Here is a 23,310-nt window from a genome sequence, read left to right on the forward strand (position 1 = left end):
CATTTATATTTTGGGTTTTGGTTTGATTTATGATGTTATTGCTCAATATAGAAAGTAAAAAACAAATTTGTCACATGATATTTTTTATTCACACTTGATATAATAAATTAGTTATATTTATGAAATTCACATGTCCTTTTAATAATAATTTATATGTGGCAAAATGTATGAAGCTGTAAGGTATCTTCATTTGAAATATCTCTTTTCAAGATCCGGAAACAAGAGAGATACTCTGCTTCCCTTTACATCATTGTGTAAAATATAAGTTTTGTTTAAACAAATTATAATTGCTAATTATTTAAGAAAAGCAGTTCCTTGATATTCATATTCTTAAAAATAAAATTATATTTACACCAACTCTTAAGCAAAAATTATTTGTTAAAAAAACAAAAATTCTAATACAATAAGCAATAATAAAAACAAATAGAATATAATTCACAAAGAGTTGTAGTAAAGCCCAAGGAAAGAAAATGGCCCCATTAAAAGAACCAGAGGTTGCCACCAAAAATGGAATTCTTTTGTATCAAATACATCACACATGCTATTTGCGGAATTTCCAATCATGCCACTCAATGTTAAGTGTCAACATGTAAAGGTGTTTTACATTAGCGAATTATGACCCAAAGATCATTTACATTATTACATATAAGTATTATAACCATCGCTAAATAATAGCATATTTTATAACGTATAAGTATTATAACTATGGCTAAATAATAACATATTTTATAAAAGGTTTTTTGTTACATGTTTTTAGTTTTATAAAGTAACTTTATTGATGGTTGTGACTACAAAATTATCTTTCAATTGTATTTAATGAGCAAAATAAATGGTATTTCACAAATAATAAAATAAATAGCACAAAAGACACCAAATTTACACCAAAATTTTAATTTGATACGGTGTTTTTTTTCTCAAATTTGACATTGTGTGCTCTATTTTTTTTTTTTTTTACAATTCTAACAACAAGTTATCTGCTGATCACGTGATATGATGACGTATCAATTTTGATGACATGACATGCTGACATATCAAAATTGATTTTTTTTGCACAAAAGACACTAAGTTTTCATTTTTCTTGATTTTGACACGAAATTTTTTTTTAGTTTTTTTTAACACTATTTTTTTTGTCACAAATCGAAAATTATTTTTTTCCAATTTTGTTCAATGTTGACATTTTTCCATTTGAAATCGTATAAATATACTTTTTATTACATTTAAAACGTATAAATATATTTTTTTCGTTTAAAACCACATTTTTATATAAACACAAAGTTTTTTCACATTCAAAAGCATAATGCTATGCATAAATATGCATTAGTTATATCATGAAACCAAACAAACTATAAGCTTCGAATAAGATATAAAAATTTTACGGGTTACAAACTTGGCCTCTATGTCTTGATCGATTACACGTCTTCAAACCTTCAGACTCATTTTAAAGTTGCGTATTTAATATATAATACGGTTTTTATATAATTAATACATATTTATATATAAAATTATTGTTTGAATGTAAAAAAAAAATCCGGTATTTATACAAAAAAATATGGTTTTTAAATGAAAAAAATATATCTATACAGTTTAAAATGTATTAAAAAAATATTTATACGGTTTCAAATGAAAAATGATCAACATTGAACAAAATTGAAAAAAATGATGTTCGATTTGGAACAAAAAAAAAAAAAAAACAGTGTCAAAATTGAAAGAAAAAAAAAATTAAACTTATTGTCAAAATCGAGAAAGAAGTGAAAACTTAGTGTCTTTTGTAGAAAAAAAAATCAATTTTGACACGTCATCATGTCACATCAGCAGATAACATGGTTAACTGGTCTGGTGGTCAGAATTGTAAAAACAATGAAATATTAAATAATAACTTTTAACGAGAAATCTCTTCATTCGTTTACACATAAAAATAATGAAAAGTTCTCTACGCATAACTATGCAACATGGCATGCATCTGATTGATCAAAATACTAGAAAACAAATGTCTTACATTTGATTTTTTAAAGATGACAGGGTAATAGAAGACGCTTGCTATTCGACCATGAGGTATAACATATAACAAACAAGCTTTAGCCATCTTTGAGAAGCTAAGATACTAAATAAAAGAAACAAACAAGCTTCGATAAGCATACATACGCAAAAATAAAATGTTGAGGGATTGATCAGGAACATTCAGTTTTCCAGATTTCAAGAATAATAAAACATTTTGATGAATCAACACACCACTCAGTTGGCTAGCAAAACATATAGCTTTTCTAATTCCAGAAATAAAAAGGAGATAACAAAATGCAGGATATAGGGCTAGACCCAAACAAGACTGTCCACGTACTCCACGATTTTATTTGCAATTTGTTTTTTAGGGGTCAATTTAGTCTTGTTTGCAACTAGATCGTACAAAACAAGTTGAGCGTGCTCATCTACATGAAGCAACTCATTGTGTGATGTGAATCCAAATGGTAATCTCCAAGAAGCAAAAGTAAACTTGGGAAAAACATGGCGTTTGACCCATGATTGAGGCACCCCATACTCCTCCATCACCCACACCTCCCATGCACCATCATAACGACATGAAATCTCACAAAGCTTTCCGTCCAAAACTACTAAACGATGGAATCTGTGGTTGGAATCTAGAATAGAATCTGGAAGAAGTATCTCACGAAATGTCTCTGAACCCAAATCAAAAGCCACTATCGTTTCTTCTATCTTATTTTCCCAATGAAGATGGCCGTCATGGCCATCTACACAAAGGTAATCGTTATTTTTAATCCTTGTGATGTAGGATGGAAATGGTTGAGTGATAAATTCCCAGGATTTCTTTCTCATGCTGTAAACCTCAACTTGCACCCACTCTTTGACACTTCCAAAGCAATTAGCAGTGTCACGAAGGCCAGTAAGCTTAACAAGTTTGTAATCGTCAGTTTTAGGATCAAAGCCAAACCGGATAGATGTTTCATAATGAAGCCTAGGGAGCATAGAATGTGGCGGGGGGATAGTTGACATGTCAGAATACGAAGGTTTAGAAAGGCATATTAAGCCGTTAATAGCACCGATAACTGTCATTGGGAGAGTACTCGGGGTCATGTGTTTGATAAAAGTAGTGGGTTCCAGATGGGAAGATTGTCAGGAGTATTGTGTCAAGCGTTCACAGTAGTCATGGAAGGCCAAGAGAAAATGAGGATCGTTGTTGTTATGGATGGAGCGATAGAGGTGGGATTTTACGAAGGAGGGGTGAGATAACAATGCATTCCAAGATTTGCAGACGGACCTTATCTGAACAAGTTGTTTAGCCAATAAGCGGATGAATATGTATAATATTATCTCGTCCCGGGTTCTCCATAGTCACTGCTTGTTGTTGGATTCTAAACCTATAGCACATGTGTATATATAATAACACATTAGTACGTAGTGGCAAGAATAAATTCCAAAGAATCGAGGTATTAAAATAAATACTTTATAACACCAAAATTAATATACTGTAATGTTCATGTTATGAAAACATGAGAATTCGCATAAAAAATAGGAAGCAATTTAATTTCTTTTTTATAAATAAAACATAATACTTGATCACTTGTCCTGGTCCATATTCATAGAGTTGCTTAATTTAAACGTTTCTTATTATGGAGATATTATCATTGCTCGTTTTGATTATGGGAGTAACATTGTTGCCTATTTTACTAATTAAACCCTAGATAACACCACTTAAAGAGAAATTAAATTGCTTCCTATTTTTTATGCCTACAAATGTTCCTATCCAATAAAATTATGACAAATGTCATTCCATATTTTTTTAACTAACTCATTAAGGTTATATTAGGAATATATCAAATATAATTAAATTGAATGGTGATTTGTCATAATTTTAATGGATAAGAATAATTATAGACATAAAAGGCAGGAGGTAATTTAATTTCTCTTTATAAAAATATTCTTTAGGTCTTATTATTCATATTCGAAACACAAGATCCCTTTGTAAGATCCAGAAACAAAAAAGATGCAATCATGAAATTGCCCTCGACACAATCAAGAGAGCAAAAAACAAGAAGATATATATATATATATATATATATATCCAATTTACAACTTTTCAACAAATGTATTGCACACAAAACCAGGGCAATTAAACTTTAGGTCATTTCATAGCGAGGCATGACCATGAGCAAAACTGATAGCAACCTAAATGAATTTAATATATGAGGCTTAAGACTTCATGAACTTCAAATTTGTTGCTAGTAAATGTTTCACATTAGGAAGTAAGATTAAAAAAAAAAAAAAAAAAAAAAAAAAAAAAAAGCTCACTACCTAGAACGTAAATAATGTAGGATTGTACTGAAAGAAAGACTGTCGACCTAGTATCTGTCACTTGTTTGAACATTTGTTCAAGCTCTGATATCGCACCTTGATCTGATGACATTCCAGTTGAAAAAACGATTAATTTATAGACGCTCGTGTATAAAGACAACTGGATGCTAGATTCATAACAACTTAGTATGAAGACAATGAGCCATGCAATATATAATCTAATGTTTAATGTAGTCTCATTTGATGTATTATGAATCTAAGCATCATATGATATCCACCATTTCTGTGCCCAATGTCAAATTATCTCATTGGCAAGGAGAATTGAACCAACAGACAACAGGCATTTTTAAATTATAACCAATTAGAAAATGCAGAACTCTGTGATCAATCAGCACGAAACTATAGCTTAGCTGCATGACGTATGATACCATACAAAGAAAAAACCTAATTAATTGAATATGAATGCTAAAAGCAACTCAAATTGCCTTACCATACCCATTCGAAACAGCGTCTCAATACGACTAGATGCGCCCTAAATTAAGCTCACAGTCGCAAAACATAATTAAAACTTCATCAAATTGAAAGCAAAAGGTTGATTAATGTTGAACCTGTTTGGCTAGGCCTCTTACGTAACTTAATTTTCTCCGGCTCTGCCGCTTTCATTGGGAGCCCTTCCATCGCCGGCCGTCTCCATAGGGAAGCTGGAGCTGTCAAGGAGATGAACTGCTTAGAAAGAGATACGAGACTGGAGAGAGGATAGAAACTGATGAGATAGGGAATGAAGAAGTCGCCGTTTTCTGTGCACAATGGAGGGTTTTGAATTTTCATTATTACCCGTAGATTGCGAGTTGCGACTTGTGAGCTTTTACATAGTCGTAATTTTTTTTTTTACAAATAAATATCAATTATGGATTTTTAAAAGGAGAAAATAAATATCATCTTATCTTTTATTTATATTTATCTTCCTACCTAGTTGTGACAAATGTCATGTCAATCTATCATGAGTTTTGATACTTGTTATTTTATGCTATTTTTGAAATAAATATTATCCACTTGTCAAGTTTTGGTTTGTTTCAATTTTTAAAATTAAAATCATATATTATACATGTAAAGTATTAAATATCATATATATGATATTAAATTACAATAAATACGTTTATTCCTTTCTTATTTTAAAGTTGTATATTAAAAATATTTTCTATTTACACTTTAATTTTTTTTGGAAAGGAAACTTCCCTAACGAGGGTTTCTGGGCCAGCTTACGCGCACCGACTAATCTCCCGTTGCAAACATGAGACTTTGTCTCATGCCCTGGAGTCACTGCAGGCGAACCTCCATGGCCACAAGGGCTGAGTAGTGTCAGGATTTGAACATGGGTCAATAGGTTATCCACCATATCTTCCACATGTCTTACCAAGTCACCACAACCCAAGTGGTTACACTTTAATTTAATGTTAATTTTTTTTAAATCAACCCATGTAATACACGGGTCTCACACCTAGTTTAGACAAAACTAATGATATTTTAAGACAATTGTCATCAGTTCAAATTGATAGGAAGATAATTAGGAAGAAAAATAAGAGGATATTTAATTTCTCTTTTTAAAATATCAAATTTAGTCTTTAATTTTTTTATTTATCTATATTTTATCTATATGAATAAAAAGACATATTTACTACTTATTTCATTTTTTCTTTAAAGTATTTTTAATAAAAAAAGTCATCCATAAGTTTCAGATCACCACCCTTCTCTCTCTCTCTCTATATATATATATATATATATATATATATATATATATATATATATATATATATATATATATATATATATATATATATATATATATATATATAAGTCTAATAAGCCAAACAAACGATGCAACCTCCAAGCCTCTTACAATCGATGGAGATTGTCCTTAGAACTTGTCTCCAAATTCACCTACATCTTTATGCCCTACATCTTCTAGTGTTGTGTTCATCTCCAACAATCTCATCGTCGCACCTCCATTTATGTAACCCAACTTTCTTGTCGGAATCTCACCGCCAACCATGAGGTCACTCAAACCTCACCGCCTCCTATAACGATCGTCAGCTTCCACCACCATCCTCTACTTTCACTCACTGTTGAAACTTTCGAAATGATCTGCTCCGTCAGCTACCCCGTCACTCTTTCTCTTTCTCTGAACTATATGGATGTAAGAGAAAAAAATAACACTAAAAGGCCCGACATCAAGCCATTATCGTACAAACGGACCTCCTACTAAGGTATACACTAATGCACTACTATCGTTTACCCCTTCTACAACGTCTCCATTCGACATACGATAGTGGTCCTCGTCTTGGGGTGTATTTCAACCCGATAATATGATAGTAGGCCCCGCATTGGGGTGTATTTCAACGCGATTACACAAACAAATATATCACAAAGCAACTAGCATTCTACATAACCAAATAATGGGTCGGCATTGGTGCCTTCGACCCATGGATATAGTGAGGAGACTCACCTCACGAATAGACGAAAATAGCTGCAACAACATGCTGCTCCAAATACCGACTCTACCGTTCACCTGTACATATAACAGTGACCAATATACTCAGTCTACAACTCAAAATACCCAAAATACCCCTAGATCAAACTTAGTCAAATCCTAGTCAAAGTCAAAAATCAACTGAGTCAATCGGGTTAACTCAGATGAGTACGTTGGCCGTACTCCACTCATACGCACGGTGTACTTCGTATTGACCAGAAATCGGGGAGCTGACCACGTACACGCAACATACCACTTGGTACGCCCGACGTACATGTCTACCACTTTTTCTTCCTAATAAGGGCTTAATCCCTTAAGCCCTTTCGTCTAAAATCTAGATCTAGTCCCGAAATGATGTCCTTAACCATAATGTTTCCAACTTTACAGTCTTGCATGGTTATTAAGTGATCTTATCCAAAGACCTTAACTTCTTAACTCATTAAGACATTTATAACTCATGCATGAAGGGAAACAATATCCAAGCTTGCATTTTTATGACTCAGTACATCTTAAATCTTCTGAAAGGACAACTTAAAGGTCCTAGAGTATTCCATACTCACAAGGATCAAGATTTGGGACAAAAAGGTGCAAAATATCCCAAGCTTGAACAAGATCTAAAGAAATGTACATCAAGGTTGGACTGTACACAAGTCATTCAACTTGTTCAAGATTTATTTTCGTCGACATTTACCCCTTCAACTTGTTAAACTGTACACATTCAGTCCTTATGACCGGTTACTCTAGGTTAGCCGGGAAAAATGACTTATTAGGGTAATATATTTCTCATTTTGTATACATTTAGTCATTCATATTTTTGTACACATTTAATATTTAATGTTTTTTTATTCAAAAGCAGTCATTTTGTTTTTGTAATCATTCAATTCTTATGAATGATTTCTTTAGTTTTTTCTCACGACATTTTACGTGGAACAATCATTGATAAGGTATTTGGGGCTGTTGATGCTTATGCCCATTGCGATCTCAACTGTTTGGCTGCGTAGGTCTTGTGGTTTGGCTTAGGTCTTATCTTTTGAATGTCGTAACTTCTTCATACAATACCAGTTTTTAATGATCTTTTACATCACATGTTCGTTTTTTGAGTATACTACAATTTTTATTAAGATTACTCCTGTTAAAATGTAATATATTTTACTTACGATTTTATTAAAATAAAACATCCATACATGCATTCATAAAATAATGTATGGATATAAAGATCGTAAGTAAAAATATAATGTTTTTTAACTGGAGTAATATAAACAAAAGTTGTAGTAGACTAAAATACGAACGCATGAGTATAAAAATTGTTAAAATCCGAGATCGTATGAAGAAATTATGACGTTCAGAACACATGACATAAGCAACCAAATAGTCAATATCACGACGGGCATAAGTATCAAAAGCCCCAAACACCTCATAAATGATTGTCCCACATAAGATGTCATGAGAAAAACCTAAATAAATCATTTATAAGTACTGAATGAGTACATAAACAAAACTTATTTTGCAACAAAAAAATATTAAAGACTAAATGTGTACAAAAATGTTAAGGACTAGATGTATACAAAAATATTAAGGACTAAATGTATAAAATGTGAGAAGTATATTACTCTGTTAAGTCATTTTTACCGGCTCACTTGGAGTAGTTAGTCATAAGGACTGAATGTGTACAATTTTATAAGTTGAAGGGATAAATGTTGATGAAAAAAAAACTCAATAACCAAATATATACAAATCAAAAAATATATTACCCTTTTAAGTCATTATGCCATGAAAATATGTATGAAGTTGTAAGGTATCTTCAATTGAAATATCCGTTTTCTAGATCCGGAAACAATAGAACTACTCTATTTTCCTTTTACATCATTAGGCTTTTGTAAAATATAATTTGTGTTTAAGTAAATTATAATAACCAATTATTAAGATAAGCAGATCCTTGATATCCATATTCATTAAAAATAAAATTATATAACTATTTGTTAAAATTAAAATAAAAAATTATAATACAATAAGCAATAATAAAAAACAAATAGAATGTAATCCATGAAGAAGTTATAAAGGCCAAGGAAAGAAAATGGTCCCATTAAAAGAACTAAAGGTTGTCCACAAAAATGGAAAGTCTTTTGTATCAAATATATCACGTGCTATTTGCGGAATTTTCAATCATGTCACTCAATGTCAAGTGTCGACATGGAAGGTGTTTTTAAGGGCCATTCACAAAGATAAACAAAACAGGCTCGGAATTATCACCGAATGATTATTTACATCAGCGAATTGTCATCGAAATGATTATTTATTACATATTATATATAAATACAAATAATTAAATATATAACTATCGTTAAATAATAACATATTTTATAAAAAGTTTTTTCGTTAATCGTTACATGTTTTTAGTTTTATAAAATAACTTACTGATTGGTTGTTACTACAAAAAAAAATCTTTACACATCCGTTGTTTGTCTTTATTTTTCCACTTGGGTGTATTTTGTGCTAGAGTTGCACAAAGTGAGCCGGTTTTTTGAGAGCGGATAAAAAAATCGGACCGTTTTTTCTAAGAACCGGTTAGGTTAACAACGAACCACCAGTTTAGAATAGGTTTTAGGGTAAATTACATGAACCGTCCATCGTGCGTGTGTTAAAAGACACGTTTAATTCATATTTTCAAAAATTAATTCGGATAATTTCTCGTTTGTTTTAAACTTGCAAATTTCATCATTTTTAACATGAAATGACTATTTTGCCATTAATAGTTTCTTTTTCCATTTTCTTTTATTTGTTTATTACTTTCAAATTAAAAAAAAACAAATAATCTCTACCCTTCCCCTTCCATTTCTCAACTCCTTTTGCCTAACTTCGTCCCCATCTTTCTCACCTTCCCTTCGCTAACGCCGACGAAACAATTGGACCAATCATCAAGCCGTATGAAATCAAGTTGATGCCAAAAAACCATCAAGCTCAAACCCAAATGAAATCAACTTAATTTTCTAAAATCTGAAACCCAAACAAACCAAAATCAGTGGAGGTTTGCCGACAATTCATGCCTTAGATTGTTGAAGCCAATGAAATCAGTCATGAAATCCCTCGATTCGTGCCCTAGATCGTTGAACTTCAACATACATCACAACTTTAAAGATGATGACTGAGAGGATTGAACATCGTCTTCTTCACCCCCACAACACCTGCAACTCGACAGACAGTTGTCAGAGGTTGTTGGCGACAGAAAACTCTTACAGTGAATATTTGATTATTTCTTCCTCTTTGGTATCCTTTAAATGCCCTAACCACCATACAACTTGATCAAAATCCCAACGGACCTTCCTTATTGACAAACACACCTACACTTCATCCTTATACCGCTTTCTTTTCCGATCGTCGTTAACCCACCACTGATCTCCCAGAAAACCCAACCAAAACTACCACCACTGATCTATAACTTGTGTGTTGTGTTTCTTGGTTTCTTGACCAATAACATAGTGAAAAAGGTGAGGAAGGTGCTCTAAAGGGTGGAGACAGTAATGGTAGCCGGTGAGTTGAAGGTCTCCGTTTTCCTTCTCATCGAGTCTGTATGTGTGTATGTTTCTCTCTGATTGTGGATGAGTTGGGGAAAGTGAAGGGGCCTTTATTATTTATTTTTTAATTGAAAATCATAATAAAATCTCTCCTAAATCTCTCCATGTATCTCAAATCTCTCCAAGTATATGAATCTCTACCAAATCTCTCCAAGTATATGAAATCTCTCCCAAATCTCTCCAAGTATATGAAATCTCTCCCAAATCTCTCCAAGTATATGAAATCTCTCCAAGTATATGAAATCTCTCCTAAATTTCTCCAAGTATATGGAATCTCTCCCAAATCTCTCCAGGTATATGAAATCTCTCCAAGTATATGAAATCTCTCCCATATCTCTCCACGTATCTCAAATCTCTCTCAAATATCTCTATGTACCTTCCTCAGTCGAAAACAACTCAAAATCTGAGAAAACCCAAAGGACCCTTTTTGGTCCGGAACCCTCTTGGTTCGTAACCCTCTTGGGCCGGAGCACCTCTCTACTTCGGAGCTTCTGATGGATTTCCGGAATGCCCTAGTTTGCTTCGGAACACCTTCACTCCGGAAGGACCTCGCTTAGGACTTGCTTCAGAATTCTAGCCAGCTTCGCACCTCGGTCCGGACCTACTAAGTCCGCACCTGACTCCGGATCCAAGGGAAATGCCCTGGAAGTGAGCATGTGTTAGGTGCATTTTATGCACCCATTTTGTAGCTTTATTCCATAAAAGTGCATTGCATTTAGGTTTAAACTCATGCATTTTGCATATTTTTTGGGATTTTTCATGAGGCAATTTCATTCACATACTTTTGTGATATTTCAGGGACTTTTGGAGGTAGGATATTGTTGGAGGAGGTAAATAAGAGTTGTAGACAAAATTTCAGGACTTGCGGAGCACCGAGGAGCAAGATATCAAAGAAATGAACATTTTGGCTTTACAGAGATTTACACGGCCGTATAAATGCAAGCCTTGCGTTTACGCAGGCCGTGTAAACGTAGATTTCTGCGCAGTATATGTTTGCGTTTACGCGGGCCGTGTAAATGACAGTGTTAATTTACGCAGGCCGTGTAAACGTAAACGTGGGTTTTAAAGCAGTTTTTCACCATTCTTAAAGGGGGGAACCGATTTTTTCTTGAGGGGGTCGACTTTTGGAGTGGAGAAGGCGAATTTCTTGAGGATTTTGAAGTTGATTAACACTTGGGAACATTTGATTTCATTTTTTAAGAACTTTAATGTCATTTTCTAGATTTGTGATCTTGTTCTAGCCATGAGTGGCTAGAACCCTAAATTCTCCAACTTTATGTCTTGACATTTGGATGTGATTTCAATCATATGACTTGATGTTTGCTTCCAATTTTCTATCTAGTGAATTTGATTTTGTTTCAATCGAATGTTTGATTCTAATTGTGATTCTTATTGGCCATTTGAATTAGGGTTAGATCATTCAAGTTATCTAATTGCAAAATCCGTAATTGTTTTGTAAATTAGACTAGGTAACAAGCACTAATCTGATTTCTATTGAATGAAATTAGTGTAAATCTTTTCACACATTCTTACGCTCCCGAGCTTGTGAGGAGTATTGAGTGTTGTTGGGAACATTCACATAAAGCTTAAAGCAACCTTTCAATCCAATTCTAAGAGCTTGTTTAGATTAGGTTAGTAAGGTTAGGATTAATCAAAGAGCTTGTTTTGGTTAATTATTGTGGTGAATGGGAAGTGTTAGAGCTTGTTAACACTTTCAAGTACCAACTTAGATAGAATTAAACAAATATCTTGTCATCCATGGAATCACATTGCTAATTTGTCTTGCATAGAGTTGGAGTTCTCACAAATCCTGAATTTGTTTCATTTAATTGATCATTTACTTATTGCTTTATTCTTTTGTTTAAATCATTGCATACCAACCCCCCATTTATGTGACCATTATTGTACCTTCCGCAAAAAGGTATAAACATTTGATCCGTGTCTCTGTGGATCGACCCTACTTACCTTGTATTACATTTCTAGTACAAAGTAGTAGTGTTTAAGGAGTCATTAGTACCCTTTATTTGTTGGGTTTGACATGCCTAACAAATTGGCGCCGTTGCCGGGGACACGGTGTTACTAATTGTTTATGCCTAGATTTTTGTGAGCAGGTGCTTTCAAAAAAAAAGTCAGGTAGAAGATAAGTTTTCAATTGAAGGAAGTGGTGAGAAGATTAATGTGTTGTAAAGGCCCACCTACTTAGAACAAAGCACATTTAGGGCCCAAGTCGAGCCAACGACTTAAAACAAGGGCAGCTAACCGGGAGGCAACCCGGGGTTATTTTTGTCCTTTCTTTTAAAACTTTTTAGTTTTTGGTAAATTTTAATTTTTTTTAATGTCCCAAATGATTTTAACTTATTTTTTATGCCTAGAAAATGAATCTCCGGCTCCAAAAATACTTCACGGGTAGCTTGAGGAGGATGAAGAGGAAGTTCACACCACAATTGCGAGGCTCCAAGAACGATTCGGTAAATTCTTTCCATATCTTTAATCATTCATATTTTACTTAAAATTCAATTGGTGTGCATTTGTAACTGTTTTGAACTCATTCTCAACCCAACTACCATCCTCCACCATCCTACTCTCAATAGGCTGACTATACCTCTCTCCAAGCATCGAGGACGATGCTTATTTTAAGCTTGGGGAGGGGCATCCATCCATGCATAAATCTCGTTGCATGTAGTTTTGTACATATTGCATTAATTTTCATTTCATTTTCTTTTTCATTTTTTTTCTGCATGGAAAATTTTTCAAAAAAACCAAAAAGATTTTCTTTCTATTCTAATTTTTATTATTTTCTTTGCAATTTGTTTGCATCTAAATTTTTGCATTGCATTCATTGCATAAAAAAACCGATCCAATCCTAAGTAACCGAATCTTTTCAAAACAGTTGAGCTGGTAAATGAGTCATGTGCCTTGAAATTGGCTTGCTCTTTTTATTGAAAAATCTAAAAGCAAGTTAATCACACACGAACACACTTCCCGAAGCTACTTGTGCAAAACAGAAAGTGAGAAGATTGTCAACATTGGAGCATAAAAGCAGGTATGAGTCAATTCTTTGGAACGTATGACTGGTCTTATGAGTAGTAAATGCTCAATCGAACTCAAAATGCCAAATTCAAAAGTTCACAAAAAGAATGCAAAATCTCAATGTCCCGCCTTCCAGCGCTCTTAAAAGTCCTTTCTACTTATTCCCTTTTATATACCCTGATTGAGGACATAGCTTTCAACTATACTTACGGGTTTTTGCATGTTAACATTTAGTCCCCCGAAAAATGTCTAGAAGTCCCTCACGGTAATAGACCGTGAGATGTCCCATAACAGAAAAGTCAAGGACGAAAATATAAAGAAATCGGCCAAATAAATAAATAAATTAAGTGTTATGTGTTACCTTAGTTATTTGTATTTAAATAATAATAATAATAATAGATCTTATATATATATATATATATATATATATATATATATATATATATATATATATATATATATATATATATATATATATATATATATAAACTATTATTAAGTTAATCTGTGACTTTTGGGATTCAAACAAGTAAACTCTGAGGGGTGTTCTACACCTAATCACCTAAAGCTAAATTGTTTGGGATTGATTGGGTTGAAAGTTCGCTATACGGGTTCCATAGAAAGTCATGAACTTAATAATAGCAAATAAAGCTAATCTGTGGCCTTTGAGGTTCGGGCAAGTAAACCCGAGGGATCTCTTCAAATCTAGCACACTAAGGTCATTTGATTTGGATGTGTTGGTTGGAAGCCCATTACACGGATTTCAAAGAAAGCCATGAGCTTTATTTGTAAAAAAAATGTAATTAGGAAGTTTGTATATAGTTATGTTTATAGTTTAATTAGATATTGTGTTTAGGAAAAATACTTGGCTGTCAAAAGATTCCCTTGGACTTAGATTTGAATTTATGACATGGGACTGAATGTTAATTACTTCGACCGGTGTAAGTGGTTTGAAGTTTGTAACCAATCTGGATAAATATTAGGGAATTTTTAGAAAATATTTTTCAGAAAAAGATTGTTGTTAACCAACAAATAGCTGGAATTGGGCATTGTTATATTTTATGAAACAAAGATGGTTGAGCATGTTTTGTCACATATAATTTCACGAGAGTAAGACAATAATTTGTTCCAAGAATTGACTTGATGACATCGAAAAGGAATAAGTGTTGTGATCTTTGATTCTGCTGAGTTGTACTAGGGAGTGACCAAAGTCTTGTTTCTATTATCATATAATATTTTGAGATTAAAGCCAAGTTAACTCAAGGCATGACAGGTACATTCTCAACTATGGTACAAAACAGGGTAATTGGGTTGGATCTTTTCATGTTTGTTTTGATTTCATGCATTAAGTTTCAAATAGTTTTAACTTTAATTTATTTTTCTTTTATTCTATTTTATTTTCTCCAATTTAAATCTTCTTGTTCTTTCTTGAGGACAAGAAAGGTTCAAGCTTGGGGAGATTTGTTAGGTGCATTTTATGCACCCATTTTGTAGCTTTATTCCATAAAAGTGCATTGCATTTAGGTTTAAACTCATGCATTTTGCATATTTTTCGGGATTTTTCATGAGGCAATTTCATTCACATACTTTTGTGATATTTCAGGGACTTTTGGAGGTAGGATATTGTTAGAGGAGGTAAATAAGAGTTGTAGACAAAATTTCAGGACTTGCGGAGCACCGAGGAGCAAGATATCAAAGAAATGAACATTTTGGCTTTACAGAGATTTACACAGCCGTGTAAATGAAAGCCTTGCGTTTATGCGGGCCGTGTAAACGTAGATTTCTGCGCAGTATATGTTTGCGTTTACGCGGGCCGTGTCAATGACAGTGTTAATTTACGCAGGCCGTGTAAACGTAAACGTGAGTTTTAAAGCAGTTTTTCACCATTCTTAAAGGGGGGACCGATTTTTTCTTGAGGGGGTCGACTTTTGGAGTGGAGAAGGCGAATTTCTTGAGGATTTTGAAGTTGATTAACACTTGGGAACATTTGATTTCATTTTTTAAGAACTTTAATGTCATTTTCTAGATTTGTGATCTTGTTCTAGCCATGAGTGGCTAGAACCCTAAATTCTCCAACTTTATGTCTTGACATTTGGATGTGATTTCAATCATATGACTTGATGTTTGCTTCCAATTTTCTATCTAGTGAATTTGATTTTGTTTCAATCGAATGTTTGATTCTAATTGTGATTCTTATTGGCCATTTGAATTAGGGTTAGATCATTCAAGTTATCTAATTGCAAAATCCGTAATTGTTTTGTAAATTAGACTAGGTAACAAGCACTAATCTGATTTCTATTGAATGAAATTAGTGTAAATCTTTTCACACATTCTTACGCTCCCGAGCTTGTGAGGAGTATTGAGTGTTGTTGGGAACATTCACATAAAGCTTAAAGCAACCTTTCAATCCAATTCTAAGAGCTTGTTTAGATTAGGTTAGTAAGGTTAGGATTAATCAAAGAGCTTGTTTTGGTTAATTATTGTGGTGAATGGGAAGTGTTAGAGCTTGTTAACACTTTCAAGTATCAACTTAGATAGAATTAAACAAATATCTTGTCATCCATGGAATCACATTGCTAATTTGTCTTGCATAGAGTTGGAGTTCTCACAAATCCTGAATTTGTTTCATTTAATTGATCATTTACTTATTGCTTTATTCTTTTGTTTAAATCATTGCATACCAACCCCCCATTTATGTGACCATTATTGTACCTTCCGCAAAAAGGTATAAACATTTGATCCGTGTCTCTGTGGATCGACCCTACTTACCTTGTATTACATTTCTAGTACAAAGTAGTAGTGTTTAAGGAGTCATTAGTACCCTTTATTTGTTGGGTTTGACACGCCTAACAGCATGCAACTTCGGAACTCGCCTTGTTGACTCCGGAAGTTGCTAAATGACTCCGGATTTTTGTGAATGGCTCCGAAGTTGTGGGATTTGATTTCGGACCCTCGCAGGAGCAAGATTCCACTCCGGATTATTGTCCATTTCGGACTTTTTCTTCAGTTTAGGATATTTTGACGTCGGGAATTCCTCCAAACTCATATTTTTAATATCTTAGACCCCTTAAACCCTTATTTTATGCCAAAATTGATTATTTTAAACATATTATATAAAATAATACCCAATATTTTTAAAGGGATTCTAAGTAGATAAGGGTTGACTTAATGATGTGATGCAAATCCTTCATTCCCCATGCAAATCCCAGTTAAACACAAAATATCCATGGATAACTAAGTTTTATATACTAGTACTCCAAGCAAGTGTCATGTCACTCTTATCCCTCCACTTAGAATACGTGAACTCCTTTCCCCCATATTCCACTTCTCACTTTCACATCCAGTAAACTTCTAAGAGTGCTCTCAACTCCTTAAAGCTTCAAGTCCCATTCCTTCAAGGAAAATTTCCAGATTTTTGTAAGTATTCATTTTCTTTGACTAGTGATTCTTCACATTATTCCTAAGACTTCCTTATTTTTACACAAAAAAAATATTCTTAGGATACTCTAAAGTTCAAAGGACCTTTCAAGTGTTGAAACTTGGAAACTCCTCAACATCTCTTCAAATCACCCCACAAAACTAACTCAAGGTGAGCTTCATACCCCTACTTTTTCGAGATTTTTATTGTTTTTGGGGGAGGATACAAGTCAAAGTCTTGTGTAAATCATGATCTATTTGCTTATTGTGTATGCATGCCATCTTACATGTGCTTAAGTATAAAACCTGTTATAAATAGTCCAAAAACTTGAGATTTTGGTTAAGCCTCAAGAGTTTGGATTATATTTCACAAATCATGTTTGGAAACAAGAACTAGAATGTTACCAAGTATAAGTCACGAATTTTTATAACAACAACTATAAGGATTTTCTTCAAGATTAACTTAAATAAGTTGTGGGACAAAATATTTTGAAAATGATTAAATTATGGAAATAATAATATTTCGGATCATTTTGGCTAAACATAAACACCAAGGTTATCTTGGAACATTATGTCATACTCATGACTTTTTACCAGGTTAACAAACTATTAGTGATTATTTATAAATATTTAATATAAATAATTTTATCAAGAAAAATATACGAAAACAGAGTTTTCATGACAAAAATATTTGCATGTCATAAACTGCTGTCGTAAAACCTTTAGGAACATAAGTAATGTTCTATATGTCATAAAACAGAAAATGTGTGTCATAACCTACAGTCAAGTCATAAACCGCATTTGTTGTGTTGATTGTCCTCGTTCATTACGTAGAATGTCCACAATCGTCATGTTGATTTCTTTCACCTAACAAGTATTAGAGTCTTAATACTGCTATTTTACAAATCAGAAAAACGTAGGACTTTATGGGGAACGTTTATATACGATTTTTGAAAACGTTAAACTAACACACACATATGCAAGTAAGAATGTTTTATAGTAGAAAATATAGGATTTTCTGGAGAACGATTTTATACAATTTTGATAACGATAAAACTAGAATGCACACTCAATTATACCCGATAAGAAAAACAAGATTTACAACTATATTCTTTTTGGAAAACAGGGGATTTTCTGAAAACGGTTGGTTATTACTACTCAAAAGAACTATTCTCGAACACAACTCGCCTTTACAAATTACACTACTTTTCAATATCACTCCTTATAAGGATTAACAAAAGTAATGACATGCACGCATATATCCGTGATTTTCAAAGCAAGGCTTCAAACGATTTCATAGAAAGTATCCGATTTTCTGAAAGTACAATGAGAACAATTCTAAACAAGTGTAAAAATATTTTATACAAAAATGTTTATGAACTCACCAACTTTTTAGTTGACGCTTTTCAAAACGACTTGTATTCTCAGGGAGCTAATAAGCAGGTAACAAGGGACGCGGATGCATGACTATTTAGCTGTAGTTTGGAATTTTTCTGCTTATGTCTCTTTTGTGTAACTCGAAGAACAAATACAATATGTAAACAATGTAAGTTTGTTATCTCAATGTATGATGTTTGGATTGCTCTGTTTCATTTATATTCAACTGTTATGATACTGCACAATGTAGTCACCCGCCTTCGTACGTTTCTACCGTTTACTCCAGGGGTGTGACATCTAGTGCACAATTATTTTGCGGATAATTGTGTCTACCAACCTAGCGATTTTAAAAAAAGGTTTCGTTTGAGGAAAAATGTGTTTTAACGAATCACCAATGCAATGGAAAACAGGTATCGTAATTACAGTTGTTTTAAATATATGTTCCTTAGATTATTAAATATTTGTTTTAAAAATTAAATATATGTTCTTTAGATTATTAAATAATTGTTTTAAAATTTAAATTTATGTTCTTTAGATTATTAAATTATTGTTTTAAAAATTAAATTTATGTTTAGGTATGAATATTTCCAAATAAGGCATGATGCGAAAGGTGAACGAGGTTTTACAGGGTTGCAAAAATGTGTTGCTGCAATCAAGCTTATGTCATTGGAAGAGTCGTCCGATTCTATTGATGACTATATGAGAATGTTAGAGTGAACTGCACGAGAAAGTTTGTATAGATTGGCGATATGTGTTATTGAAACCTTCGGTGACAAATACTTGCACAAACCTTTATTGAATGACATGCAACAACTATATGCGGCACATGAAGAACATTATGGTTTTCCGGGTATGCTTGGAAGCATTGATTACACAAAGTAGATATGGAGAAATTGTCCTGTGGCATGGAAATGTCAATACAAAAAAAGTCATCTTGGATCAGATTTGTTAGTATTAGAGGCAAGACTTATGGATTTGGCATGCTTTTTTCGGAGTTGCGGGTTCTAACAACGACGTAAACGTTCTTGACCAATCACCAATATTTAAGGACGTTTTGACAGGAAAGGCATCAGATGCTCCTTTCACAGTAAATGGCCATGAGTATAAGTTCGGGTATTACCTCACTATGGAATATACCCACCATATTTCACGTTTGTGAAGGCGTTTCGACACCCGATAGAACCAAGAGACAATTTTTTTAAGAGATGACAAAAAGGAGCACGTAAGGACGTGGAACGTGCTTTCGGAGTTCTAAAAGTAAAATGACACATAGTTGAACATGTGATACAACCATATGAGTTGGACACTCTACGAGATATTATGTACGCATGTATCATTATGCATAACATGATGATTGAAGATAAAAGACGAAACATTGTGAAGTATTTGCTTACGGAACCTAGACACATTCAATTGAAGATAAAACAAACTCTTACTTCAAGCCCTTACAACATCTTCCGAAGGTGTTTGTTCTGTAACTAATATACAACATCAAATAGCGCTTAAAATCCTACAACATTTGCATATGATTCTAGTGTAAGTCAAGAAGACAATTAGAAGCAAAATTCCCCTAAAGCAACCCATTTTGATACATCTACTTCCTCCAGCTTAATTATACCATTCACAAAGAAAAAGTATGAAACACATAATTAGTCACATACGAATGGATGATAATATCATAACCACATGAAATACAATCCAAACATTCAAAAGCTGACACTTGGATGAAATAAAAATCGGAACTCAAAAAATTTGGAAGAGAAAAAAATTACTTGAAACGTATACCAAAGCTCTTTCTTTTTTATTTTTTCCAAGGCATACTTAAAAGTCTACGGAAACTTAACTCAATTAATACTCATGACCAAAGTAGAATATACTTCAAAATATATATATATATATATATATATATATATATATATATATATATATATATATATATATATATATATATACACACACACTTGTGCAATAGTGACCGGTTTCCTAGTTCTTGATTTTTTATCAAAGCTGCAAGCAAAGATCCTCCATAAACTTATCAAATATCCTTCTGATACCAAACCAATAAGGACTATGATCAAAGCTAACAAATACCCACAATGAATTTGAAGCATAATATCAATTCTACCAATTAAGCAAGACCATAAATCAAGATGTAAGAAGAAAATTAATAATTACTCACCTGATGGAAGACGACTAACTCAACAAAAAGATTTCATTGACCAAAAAGTTGTAAACAGATTGAAGTTGGAGCTCATTGAATACTAATTTGACAAACAAATTACAACATACTAACCTCAGAACCCATTAAACTACTACAGAAAAACTACAACCTACACATTTACAGAACCTAGATGAAGACAAACTTCAAAGCACTAAACAACATCTTTGATGTAAAATTCATAAAATCGATCGATTTTTTCTATTAATCAATAGATTTAGATACACCAAAAAGTAAACCATAGATAATCAGTTAAACATTCGAACTATTAAATCTTGTCCAATAATTAAACCCTGGATAATCTATTCATTCAAAATAGAAGTGTAAAACAAACAAATATCAAAAAAGTATAATTCGTCTAACCAGATTGAAACTGACAAGTGAGGTTTTTATGCCTTTTAGAACAGCAAGTCAGAAACCACTGATTCTATCCATTGAAGTACATCAACCCAAAATATCATTGATCACATGCATGATGTTTCCCATCTGCATATATAAACCATAAAATTGGTCTCAGAAATATTTTCAATTGAAAAACAGTGAACAAAGATTAAAAACATATAACAAAAGAATCCAATTTGGTATCTAGTAAAAGTTATTTTCATAAATTACCATTTCCGTATGACATCCATTTGAACATATCTGCATGAGGGAAAGTCTTCCTGCCAGAATTAAGTATTTGCATTGAGGTCAGAGAACAAAGCATCCTCAAATCCATGAGTATAGCAATTTCAATCTTAGGGTTTGGAGAGAATTTTCTTACATCATTGTCGAACATATGATGTTCAAGATTGAAAATAAAATTAATAAAAAACCCACCTGTTAAATCTTACGGGTGGGAGCGATGGTGGTGATAATTAAAAAAAAAATCGAACAGAAACAAATAAACAAAAAAATGAATCGGAGATTCATAATTTCAGCAATCTCTAACGACTTGAATAATTGAAGAAGGTTATAGTTAAGAATCGTGTAACTGTAACTAAAATAAACAAAAATAAAAACTTTTAGGCTTGTAATTGCAACAGAGATGTTGAGCTTGAGCCCGATGCAATAGTTAATAAAGGTTTTTCTTGAACGCTGGTTCGACTCTATTCTCTTCTGGAAAACATGAATGACTGTCGAGGGTAATTTTGGCCAATGAAGACGACTATTAGAAAAACCAATCGAACGTTGGAGTTGCATTCTATGGTTGATGATTCGATTTCTGAAAAAAAATCTCGTCTCTTTATCGCAGCAGTTGCTAAATTAGCTAGCATTTTCTTTTGTTATATAAATAGGTTTATGTTGCATTAAGGAGAAGGGAAGAATTATTAGTAAAGTATCTTTGTTTCTGTTAATTATTTAATTATTTCTGTGGGAGATTAGCCATCTCAAATCGGCCAAAGATGAGATTGACCATCTCGAATCGGTCACTATTGTTGCTTTCATCATCGTCTCAATGCCTCCAAAATCCGCGTTCGGCTCCACCTCCAACAACCCCAATGTCACCCTCAACGATCAATTGCAAGTTTTAATCTACACCGCCACCAACCACCGTCTCGACGCTATCTCAGAAAATTTGTCCAATTTGATCGACATGCCCACCAACCAACACGTCAACCAGCCTCCGCCGCCATCGCTGCCACCACCATTGCCAACGACCCCGTCACCGTTAACACCGTCGACAATCCCATTGCAACCAGTCGAATTGAAACCACCATTTCCGTCACCAAAGGAACTGCTCCCACAACCGCCACTAATAACTACCTAGGGACACGCGTCCATCTGATAATATCACTTTTCGTCTGCTTGATCAAAGAGTCCATACTCTATTTACTGTCCGTGCTTGCTTATCAGACCTCGAGAACGAGGTCCATTTTAAGGAGGGAAGAATTGATACGTATCACGGGCCATACCTAAGGCCACCTCTGTGGCCGGATCCATCAAAGATGAGATACATGAAATGGATATGCCTTTCCCGACACTTATGCGACGTATTTGTGGTAGTCATTAAAACCTTGAATGGAGATCCACGCTCTAGAACCCCACGATCTCATTTAACTGCTTTTTAGTTTTTAATGCAAATTTTCATTACTACGAGATGGTTAGTTCCATAATTCCATGTTCCTAAATTAGCTAGCATTTTCTTTTGTTATATAAATAGGTTTATGTTGCATTAAGGAGAAGGGAAGAATTAGTAGTAAAGTATCTTTGTTTATGTTAATTATTTCTTTGGGAGATTAGGCATCTCAAATCGGTCATATCTTGAAGATTGACTATCTTGAATCGGTCACTATCAATTATTGATAAGTACTTGTGTGGGTAGTATATATTAATTATGCTATTTAGTCCATGTGTATTATTTAGTCAAACAAAAGAAGTTCAATTGATATTTGCTTATTTTATTTACCAGCATTCATGTTGTTCCCACTAGGTAATACTAGGCCACGATTTCCCTTAGTTTTCTCCTATTTCTTTGTTTAGTTATTGTGTAGGTTAATTTGATATATATTTAATTCAATGTAATCGTTTTAAGTGTAGGAACGAAGTAAGAAAATGGTTTCAATTGTGTTTCTGTAATATCTCTCCTTTATATATTTCTAAAGGGGATTAACCATCCATAATTGGCTTGGGCTCTATGTAGATGTTTTTTAAGTTAGGGCTTAGGTCCCCCGATCCTAAGGGGCCCCATATTTCTACAATCCAAAAGTTTAGTCTATTAAAAAATCCAATTCGATAACCACAAAATAAATGAAGCGGAAGAATAAATCAACGATCGCTGCATTTATGAAACTGAAACGACATTGCATTCTTCTACCGATTCTATTTTTTGCGATATATTCATCTGATCTGTTTTTGATTTCCGCAGTATAGTAAAGGCTAAA

General features: G+C 33.3%; 2 protein-coding genes across 2 annotated transcripts; one reads left to right on the forward strand and one right to left on the reverse strand.

Annotated features, from left to right (window-relative positions):
- Nucleotides 1–2,307: 2,307 nt before the first annotated feature.
- On the reverse strand, nucleotides 2,308–3,066 carry LOC111912830 (F-box/kelch-repeat protein At3g06240). Its single transcript, XM_023908554.1, has one exon. It carries the CDS (start codon nucleotides 3,064–3,066, stop codon nucleotides 2,308–2,310), a length of 759 nt encoding a protein of 252 aa, XP_023764322.1.
- A 15,561-nt stretch (nucleotides 3,067–18,627) lies between these two features.
- Nucleotides 18,628–22,196, forward strand: LOC111912829 (uncharacterized). Its single transcript, XM_023908552.1, has 3 exons — nucleotides 18,628–18,638; nucleotides 18,804–18,935; nucleotides 21,812–22,196. The coding sequence occupies exons 1-3, from the start codon at nucleotides 18,628–18,630 to the stop codon at nucleotides 22,194–22,196; spliced, it is 528 nt and encodes a 175-aa protein (XP_023764320.1).
- The last annotated feature ends 1,114 nt before the right edge of the window (nucleotides 22,197–23,310 follow it).

This window comes from Lactuca sativa, chromosome 7, assembly GCF_002870075.4.
Source record: "Lactuca sativa cultivar Salinas chromosome 7, Lsat_Salinas_v11, whole genome shotgun sequence".
In the NCBI taxonomy this organism is placed as follows: Eukaryota; Viridiplantae; Streptophyta; class Magnoliopsida; order Asterales; family Asteraceae; genus Lactuca; species Lactuca sativa.